The sequence below is a fragment of the Sebastes fasciatus genome, chromosome 22, assembly GCF_043250625.1.
Source record: "Sebastes fasciatus isolate fSebFas1 chromosome 22, fSebFas1.pri, whole genome shotgun sequence".
In the NCBI taxonomy this organism is placed as follows: Eukaryota; Metazoa; Chordata; class Actinopteri; order Perciformes; family Sebastidae; genus Sebastes; species Sebastes fasciatus.
This window is the reverse complement of record NC_133816.1, coordinates 19,099,673-19,109,613: the sequence shown is the minus strand read 5'-3', so window position 1 is coordinate 19,109,613 and position 9,941 is coordinate 19,099,673. Positions and strand designations below refer to the sequence as shown.

General features: G+C 38.2%; 2 protein-coding genes across 2 annotated transcripts; one reads left to right on the top strand and one right to left on the bottom strand.

Annotated features, from left to right (window-relative positions):
- Positions 1-288: 288 nt before the first annotated feature.
- Positions 289-3,192, top strand: epdl1 (ependymin-like 1). The gene is made up of 6 exons (XM_074622845.1): positions 289-445; positions 629-663; positions 782-916; positions 2,302-2,488; positions 2,580-2,667; positions 2,805-3,192. Exons 1-6 carry the CDS (start codon positions 376-378, stop codon positions 2,938-2,940), a joined length of 651 nt encoding a protein of 216 aa, XP_074478946.1. The 5' UTR covers positions 289-375; the 3' UTR covers positions 2,941-3,192.
- Positions 3,193-5,090: 1,898 nt separating this feature from the next.
- On the bottom strand, positions 5,091-9,786 carry LOC141760197 (macrophage mannose receptor 1-like). The gene is made up of 5 exons (XM_074622798.1): positions 9,283-9,786; positions 7,636-8,016; positions 7,197-7,553; positions 6,962-7,059; positions 5,091-6,057 (listed from the first exon to the last, which is right to left on the bottom strand). Exons 1-5 carry the CDS (start codon positions 9,320-9,322, stop codon positions 5,926-5,928), a joined length of 1,008 nt encoding a protein of 335 aa, XP_074478899.1. The 5' UTR covers positions 9,323-9,786; the 3' UTR covers positions 5,091-5,925.
- Positions 9,787-9,941: the final 155 nt, after the last annotated feature.

Sequence of the window (9,941 nt, the reverse complement as noted above, 5' to 3'; positions counted from 1 at the left end):
AACCTATCTGCATATTGCACTGAGCTCAGCAAAATAGACTGTATTACGTATTTTAGGTAAATATGTTCAAACATTTGTATAGATTTGATATTCATTAACAATTCTACACACAATCTTTTGTACAGTTTCCCCTCCATGAAAAACATTAACCACATAAAGAGGAACAGACGTCATTTATAGGGAGAGATACTGGCTCTTACAGCCTTTTATCTTGATGTGAGTCGGAGGACAGGTGATCGGCTTTCATAGGGTTGAAAATAAACCCTGGAGGCAGGACTTCCCTCCCCTTGAGCCTCAGTGTCTGTATTTATAAGGAAGTGACTCGAGCACCAGAGTGTTTGTTGGTTGCCTCTCAACGAGAACGTGGAATCCAAAATGATGAGACTCTTGGTGGTATTAATGTGCTTTCTGGCAGGCTGCCTGTCTCAGAGGCCTCGTCCATGCTGTAAGTAAAATACATTTCTCAGTTTATTATTATTCCTTATGCATGCTTTGTCAATACTTAAGAATACTGTCTTGTCAATGTGTTCCATTGTTGACTTACACTGTGATCAAGCTTATTTAATGCTGTGTCAAAATGTGTGCTTTTGTTAAATAATGCATTGTTATTTAATTTCATCTTCTTCAGCAAGTCCTCCTCTAATGAGCGGAGCCTTCACTGTGGTGAGTGTTACATGAGCATCATAAAGCAGCACCTAACCTGAGCATGATGACTAAGCACAATTTACAATATGTGAAAGAGAGAGATGTAAACTAACTCACATGATGATGTTTTCTCCAGACCACACAGAATGAAAAGTTGTGGCTTTACTCCAAATACCTGTACGATGCAATGGGAAAACGGATGCGGGTCATGGAGCTGGGCTCCTACGAGAACAAGTCATTCACCTATGATGCTCTTCTGCTCTACAGAGAGGTGACCAAAGCAATGACATGAACATGCCAAATGTTTATTTTAGAGTGCAGTCGCTCCAGATCAGAAATGAAAAGTACAAGGAAAATCATTTTATTGAAGTCGAAGCACAGAGATCCGCTTTGAAAGATTACTCCAGCTGGAGTGTGCTTAAAGTCTGTACTCAATGTCTAATATTTGAACAATCTCAGGAGTGAATAATTCAAATTCTGATTCAGAATATTGTTTTTAATTTCAATGAAAAGTTGTCTTTATTATGGGTTCAACAAAAAAGGATCCAGACAAAAAGACAACATCTCAGAAATACAACACATAGGACACATAATGGTATGGAAGCCCTTAGCTAACTTTATTAAAATGATAGTAAACTTGAAATTGTAATTCCACAATAGCGTTTTAATTTTCCACATATGTACGTGTTATTTGAGTAAAAAAATAAAATGCAATAATCCAATTTTCATTTCAAACGCACGTCAAATTGTAAATGCGGTATTTACCTTTATATAGAGAGGCCCTTCCCTTCAGGTGGACCAAAGGGGACCTTATTTTTGATAAAATATGAACGGTATATAACGGGGAGAGACAAATAATTGTTCGATCACATTTGAATTTAAAACATAATTTAGCAAGTCAAAAAAGTCGCAGTTTGTCGCATTTAGTTTTGTGTCAAACTGCTCAATGAACTACATCTCAAATGCAAATTTAATTATTGCATTTTTATTTTATTTTTTACTCAAATAACACATACATATGTGGAAAATGACAATGCTATTGTTGAATTACATTTTCTTTTTCAAGTTTATATTATCATTGTAATGAAGTCCTCTATGGGCTTCCATATACTAAGAGTTGCTGTTCAGAGGTGCAGTGACTCTTAAATTGTTATGGGAGTATAAATTTTATGTGGACCTTGCAAATGATTTACAGGAGGACCAAACATCTTTAATGTTCATGTGTTAGAGTTCACAATAACTACATTTATCTGTCTGGGTCAAAATATAAAACATAAATCCAAGTGTGTATGTACAGATTTAAGTGCATAAAGAGTCAATGTTACATGACATTTGCAGATTTTAGAGATATTGTAATATTTAATTTCAACTTGTTTTACAGTAATTGAACAGTGCTTTATTAAAACCTTTTTTTTTTGTACATAAATTTACATGCAAAATCATAAGTAAGATGAGGCAGCACAACCAGAGAAGCAGGTTTGCAAACATAACATACGATTAGACAAAAGAAATCACAGACAGTCATGTGCTACAGTACACCACATGACTGTCTTTACCTGGTTCCTCCCTCTCACTCTGAATGAATTAGATAACATATACACAGGAAATTATAATAGGAATAATAGTCATCCTCATCCCACAACTTTCATCCATCAGGCTGCCATGTATGAGATTAACGAACATGACCGCACGTGCACGAAAAAGCCTCTGAAGACAGACTTCCACCCGATGGAAATCCCAAAAGATGCGTCTCTGCTGGGCCAGGTTGTTCTGGGCAGCTCGTCTGGACCTGGAGAAGGACTCCTGGTCAACACTTGGGCCGGAGATCTGCCAGATAAATCAGGTTAGAGAGCATATACAGTAATGGTTGCCTTAACTGTCTATTTATCCATCCCAGTATATTAATACATTCATTTTCATCTCTGACCTTACAGGGAAGTACATGAGCACAGTCACTGAATTCGGTTGCATTCCTGTCAGCAATGTGTACCACACTGACAAGTATGGATGGGTGATGATAAGGTTAGTTTAACACTGTAAAAATCACTGTATAGGGCAGAAAGGACAGTGATGTGACAGGCCAGAGAGTGACACTTGAAAATCAGAAATATTTGCATCCGGCCAATTGATCGTTATGTCACCATCTTTCTGTTTTCCAGCCTCTTTAACAACGTCGTAGGGCTCGAGGACCCCGGTCAGCTCAACCCTCCAGACTTCTGCACGGGAGTGGAGATGAAGGCTGACAGTGAAGAGGAGCCAGCAGACTTCCTCAGCTTGTTCCTTCACAAGCATTGAGGGCCTCAAATGGAGGCAAACAAGTGGAGCTACTGAATCAGAGCTTTGTTATGTGGTATACATCGCATTAACTCCTTACTAAGAACATGTGTAATTTCAAGCATCTTGAGCAACTCAGAAAAATATTCTGCAGGATTTGACATTTTCATTTATTTTTTTTAAATCATATTTCTGTCTAGAACTTAAAGCTGCACTGAATGAATGTTTTCATACTGACAATGGATTAAAAAAAAACTCCCTCTTTCTAACACATGCTGATGTATGACCACTTGTCTTTTTTTTTATCAATACTAATATGAGAATAAAAAACAAATGCATATATTTCTACTTGTCTGTGTGTAATGACAACTTGCAATATACAGCACTGTGATATTAGGGCACAACTGATGCATGACTGGAAGTTAAGGGCTTAGTGATAACATTTTTATGTAGAAGAATATTAAAAAAAAAAAAAAAAAGCCTTTAGAAAAGTTGCCAAATAAAGGTTTGGCTTTTCCTAAAAAAAAATCTTATGATTGTGAATTAATCATTTAAAGGTGTAGTACCTCTAAATCCGAGGCCATGGTTCTTAGCAGGAAACCGATGGATTGCCTACTCCGGGTAGGGAATGAGTCCTTACCCTAAGTGAAGGAGTTCAAGTACCTCGGGGTCTTGTTCGCGAGTGAGGGGACGATGGAACGTGAGATTGGTCGGAGCAGCGGGGGCGGTATTGCATTCGCTTTACCGCACCGTTGTGACGAAAAGAGAGCTGAGCCGGAAGGCAAACCTCTCGATATACCGGTCAATCTTCGTTCCTACTAACACCTATGGTCATGAGGGTTGGGTCATGACCGAAAGAACGAGATCGCGGGTACAAGCGGCCGAAATGGGTTTCCTTAGGAGGGTGGCTGGCGTCTCCCTTAGAGATAGGGTGAGAAGCTCAATCATCCGTGAGGGACTCGGAGTAGAGCCGCTGCTCCTTTGCGTTGAAAGGAGCCAGTTGAGGTGGTTCGGGCATCTAGCACGGATGCCCCCTGGGCGCCTCCATAGGGAGGTGTTCCAGGCACGACCAGCTGGGAGGAGACCACGGGGAAGACCCAGGACTAGGTGGAGAGATTATATCTCCACTCTGGCCTGGGAACGCCTCGAGATCCCCCAGTCAGAGCTGGTTAATGTGGCCCGGGTAAGGGAAGTTTGGGGTCCCCTGCTGGAGCTGTTGCCCCCGCGACCCGATCCCGGATAAGCGGTTGAAGATGGATGGATGGAGGTTTTGGCGGGTCCAAAATGAATGTTTTGTTTATCTCTATGGAAGATATCTAACATTTTGGTTCAGGTATAACGGCGTTGGTTTCACGTGGTATCTCTGGGTCGTCACTTAGTGTGGAAAAAAAACAGATAAATGTCTGAGATTGACGGTAAGTGCCTGGCAACGACTTGTAGTTAAGTAAATGCAATGGATTACTAATGGTGTCTGTTTTATCAGGACCGAGGACTCAAAGAAAGCCTGGCAGTGGAGGCAGACTGGGAGCCTCACCAGCTTGTTTATAAGGAAGAGAGCGCTCTGAAGCAGCAGCATATTCACATCTCTGTGCATCTGAGTATAACAACAGATGTTGAGTTCATTTGTTTATCTAGTTTTCCTCTGAATGATGATGACACATGCTGATTGTGCTGTTCTGTTTTTTGCTTCAGCAGTTATGAGGAAATATCATGACTGCGTTGCAAGCTGTGATGTAAATGCTCCATTTATAACAAAACGCTTGTTTCATTTTAACAGCTTCCCAACCAATGCTGACTGGGACCCTCGATGTGGTAAGTTTTTTAATCTCCTTACACATGTAATTATGCACCAAACTTCCTGACAATACGTTAAAAGTATTGTATTCTCCAGCTCACCCCTCCACCTTTCTGTGAGGAAAAGGTTGATGATGGTTCAGTGAACTTCTTCAGCTTGTTTTAAAATAGAATATTTGCAGAAATGGACTGAATCACTGTGATGATGACTGCTGTATATGACTCTTTGCACTGTATTATTTCTCTCTTTTTTAGCAGCAGTCATCGCTGTAGTAGCATAAGTGAGCAAGTTTCTGCAAAATTCCTGATTTTGTTCTCTAACATGTAGCCTACAAACATTACAAGTAAGTAAGTATAAGACTCAGCCACAAATCAAAGGTTATAGCCTCTGCTTTAATTGAATTAAACATTGTATTTTGTTGAACATTTCCATCTCTAGTAGAATTAAATAAAAAAATCAAAGAGAAAAAGACAAAATTCAACATCCTTATCCTTAATCTGTGTGTTCTACCAATACCTGCTAGCTAACAAATAGATATATAGCATTAGAGCGACCACAAAGTTTTCACGTTGGAGACAACTGAAAAAAAAAGCAAAACAAAAAGGAGCAGGAACAAAGTAAAATACTATGCATTTACTTGTTCAATTAATCAATTAATGTATGTATATACAGTATATATCCCTCAATTCCTAGATAAAGTTTTTAAAGACAATATACTCGTGCAAACACAAGAGGGCAATGTTGCACTTTAATTCCCTCACAGGTACTTTGGGAGCTCAGTTTACCTGCAATTTCAAATAAGGTATGTGTTCATACAGTCATTCATCATTCAAAAAGATACAATAACACGGTGATGACTATGTATATGGATATTTTTGTCATTCAGGAAAACTCTTTACTGATGATAAAAGTTTCTGCAACATGACTACCTGCATCACACGCATTTTTAAAAATATTCTCCACGTAGTCTCACAAGTGACATCAATTTATAGGCTTCATCGTTAACTAAATATAGATTATACAAAATGGTCAGTGGTTAAAAATGTTGTATATTTTGCATTCAGGAGAAGATTAAGTTCATTTAAATATTTCACACAGCAGGCTGTTAAAATGCAAAAGCCTTTTATGGCAGTCTACAGGACGTGTTCAACCTATTAGCAGATAGAGAATCACCATTCACCGGAGAAACAGAAGTAAACTACACTTCAATTTCAGAGCTCTGTATTTTTGACTAGTTTCTTCTGTGAAGGTTTTCCCTCCTTGTGGAAGACTTTCCCGTCGGGCTGCTCTCTCCACTTCAGGGTGACTCCACTCACTCCTTTCTCCTTCAGGCTGGCCTGGAGCTGCATGGGAAACACAAATGGTAGACATTTGGAAACATCAATCTACATTGTTTGTCGGAAGCTAGCTTCCTTTTGGCCCGCTATCTACAGGGACACAAGAAGAGAGGACACATTCAAACAGAAACAAGGGAAGATTAGGGCTGTCAAAGTTAACGCAATAATAACGTATTAGCGCAAATTTGTTTTAACGCAACTCGTTTCTTTAACGCAATCGATCATTCGGAGGTTGTAGCAGGCTCAGTTTTAAAGATATTGGCATCATATAAAACTAGAAAACTGAAGGAATCCATTTGTACCAACCATGTCATACTAGCTCATCACGAAGGAGGCTAAATAACGCTCCAAACTTATGCAAAATTTCGGCGAGGAAAACTGTCAGGGCCATTTTCAAAGGGGTCCCTTGACCTCTGACCTCCAGATATGTGAATGTAAATGGGTTCTATGGGTACCCACGAGTCTCCCCTTTACAGACACGCCCACTTTATGATAATCACATGCAGTTTGGGGCAAGTCATAGTCAAGTCAGCACACTGACACACTGACAGCTGTTGTTGCCTGTTGGGCTGCAGTTTGCCATGTTATGATGGGAGCATATTTGTTATACTAAATGCAGTACCTGTGAGGGTTTCTGGACAAAATTTGTCATTGTTTTGTGTTGTTAATTGATTTCTAATAATAAATATATACATACATTTGCAAAAGCAAGCATATTTGCCCACTCCCATGTTGATAAGAGTGTTAAATACTTGACAAATCTCCCTTTAAGGTACATTTTGAACAGATAAAAAATTTACAATTAATTTGCTATTAACTGGATAATCGTGATTAATCGCGATTAAATATTTTAATTGATTGACAGCCCTAATATATATTTTTAATTAAAGTGTGGATTTTAGAGACTTGCCTTTTTCAGGATGTCTGCTTTCACAGCATCATCATTCATATCCACAGAGGCGTCCTCCGGCTTTATCCTCAGCTTTACTATCTGCCTCATCACTGGTGCTTTGACACAGAGAAAAAAAAAATACTTGGAATTACCTTTGTGACGCCAAACTCACAAATAAATTAAATTCATACACGTTTGAGTAACATTCTGATGTCATCTCTCTCTTTACACTGGAGGACAGTAAACCACTCACGAGGTGGAGGGACGCTGTAGCAGACAAATGGTAATGTAGTCTCACAGGGCCATATCTTCCACTTTCCTGATGCCATATCTGCAAGACCACATATGACGCTCATCGAGCCAATTACGTTCCCACCTGTGGACCAGTAGCTGGTTGTGAAGCTGCTCCCATCAGACCAGTACATGTGAGGATCTCTGAACAAACCTATCCATGCCCATTCTCCACTCGGAATCAAGCTCCAGATCTCTTGGTTCTCGGTGTCGTTCCTCACAGTGGCCAGGTCTTTGAAGTTCTCTCTGCAGTACGTCTGAGCACTGCGCCAATTCATTTTTTCTCTCACCGGAACAAATTCAGGATCCAGCTGTGTTCCTGCAGTTCGGAGAAAAAAGTCCACATATTGAATTTCAAAATTTCCAAGATTGAAATATGCCTTGATACTGTATATCCTTACCATTGTTACAGATAAATGCGTAGTTCGACATGCAATCATCATCCCACCACCCTCTATTGTGTACAATGTTCACGCAGAACTGTTGATATGAGTAAAAGTCTGGTTCATCGTCACTCTTGGTTTCCCAGTTCCTATATTCAGCTCCAGTCCCTTTGTAGCCGTCTGACCACCTCCAGTCGATTCTAGTGTACGCGCCGATCCACACCCAAGAGTTGTAGCCAGAAGATGAAACTGTGCTGATGAGTTGGTTCATATCTGAAGACTTTGCGATGGTGGCCAGGTCGGTGTATGTCTCTCTGCAGTAAGTCTGCGCTTCAGTCCAAGTCTTTCTATCAGCAACATAGTGGTACTGGAGGAGAAGGCATGTGGAGATGTTCCAGCCTGTGAGGAGAACATGTGTTTGTCACATCTTTTAACCTTGTAAGTGGACTTAGCCTCAACCTCTCAGGCCACACCTGAACTGATAAGAGGCCTTGATTAGGCCCTGCTCCCTTCGTTGGGCTGCATGTGATATTCACTGGGATATCTTCTCCAGTTGACAGCACACCAGATGCACTATTTAAGTAAGTTATGAATATTTTCTATGGCTTTTTTTTCGACATACTATACTATGACTTTTTTTTTTCTTTTTTCAACATGCTATACTATGACTTCTTTTATGTTTATCGACATACTGTACTATGGCTTTTTTTTTTTTTTTTTTTTACATTCTTTACTATACTATGACTTAAAAAAAAAAATCCGTCAAACTATACTAGACTTTTATTTTTTTGACTTAATGGCTTTTTTTCAACATAATATACTAGGGCTTTTTTTCTTTGCTCAATAGTGAATGTGTGCTTTGATTTGATTAAGATATTAGAAATACATTTGTTTAATGATTATTGTTTTAATTTTCCTTTTAGTTTTTAAATCATAAAAAAGTCATAGTATAGTATGTTGAAAAAAGACATAGTATAGTGTGTTAAAAAGTCATAGTATAGTATGATGAAAAAAAGACATAGTATAGTGTGTTAAAAAAAAAGACATAGTATAGAATGTCGAAAAAGAAAAAAAAGTCAAGGTATAATATGTTGAAAAAAATTAAAAAAAGTCATAGTATAGTATGTCGAAAAACATAAAAGAAGTCATAGTATGTATGTTGAAAAATATAAAAAAAACAGTAATAGTATAGTATGTGCATATTCGTGCTCATGGGACCCGAGTGTAGTTCGTTTATAGCCTAACATTAGCTTTTTACTTTTGCCAATTGCATTTATGCTTAAAAAAAAATCATTAAAGTGGTGTTGATTTGTTAAGAGTATCTTGCTGAACAAAACGTGTAAGTATCCATCCTTCCATCATAGTGTTCTAAGCCCTAATACACAATTTATTTCAATTCATTCATTTCTTTTTTTATTTATCACTAGAACAATTTGACACACAGTGCTGAGCTGCATCTCAAATTAAGAGATGTGTACCCTACTTCTATGTGACATCTACTGCTGAGCTGCCATCTCCCCCTAATCATTTTTTAAGTCTTTAAACTCTCCATCAGTAAAAAAATACATATTTTAAGTATTGTGTCAAACTAACCAGGACAAGACATGTGACTTTATTTATTGCAGCATTAGATTATTATAAAACAATATCAAAGAATTGACTGACCTGAGAGATACAAGACAACCAGCCAGATCCTTTCCATCATGATGCTGCTCTGTGAACTGTTTGTGTCAGTGCATGGTAATGAAAGGAAACTCTACCATTATCAGTGTCTTAGGCAAATCTAGGGAAAGTCAACACTGGCTCCTCTTTACTTGGAAGGACAACATTGCGCTCTTTATGCAAAAAGCATTGTGTTGGATGACGTCAGGAAAATTTGGGTAGTGATGGTGATCAAAGTTCAGATGAAAACAGAACTGTGAGCTGGCATTGAGCTTCAGTGAGGTAACCTTCTGGAAATCACAAGAATAATTGTCCGTTTTTCTCTGAATATTCAACATATATCCCCATCAAGACAGCAGAGGAGGTTTATTATTTTATATCCATGTCACTGACCCTTATGTCGAAATTTTTTTTAAAAATGAAGTCATTGTCGTATGTATGTCGAAAAAATGTCATAGTATAGTATGTCGAAAAATGTTATAGTATAGTATGTTGAATAAAAGAAAAAGAGTGATAGTATAGTATGTCAAATGAAAGCCATAGTATAGTATGTTGAAAAAATAAAGTAATTTTATAGTATGTCGAAAAAAAAGTCATATTATAGTATAAAATATAGTAAAAAGTGATAGTATAGAATATTTTAATTTTTTTGGACATACTAT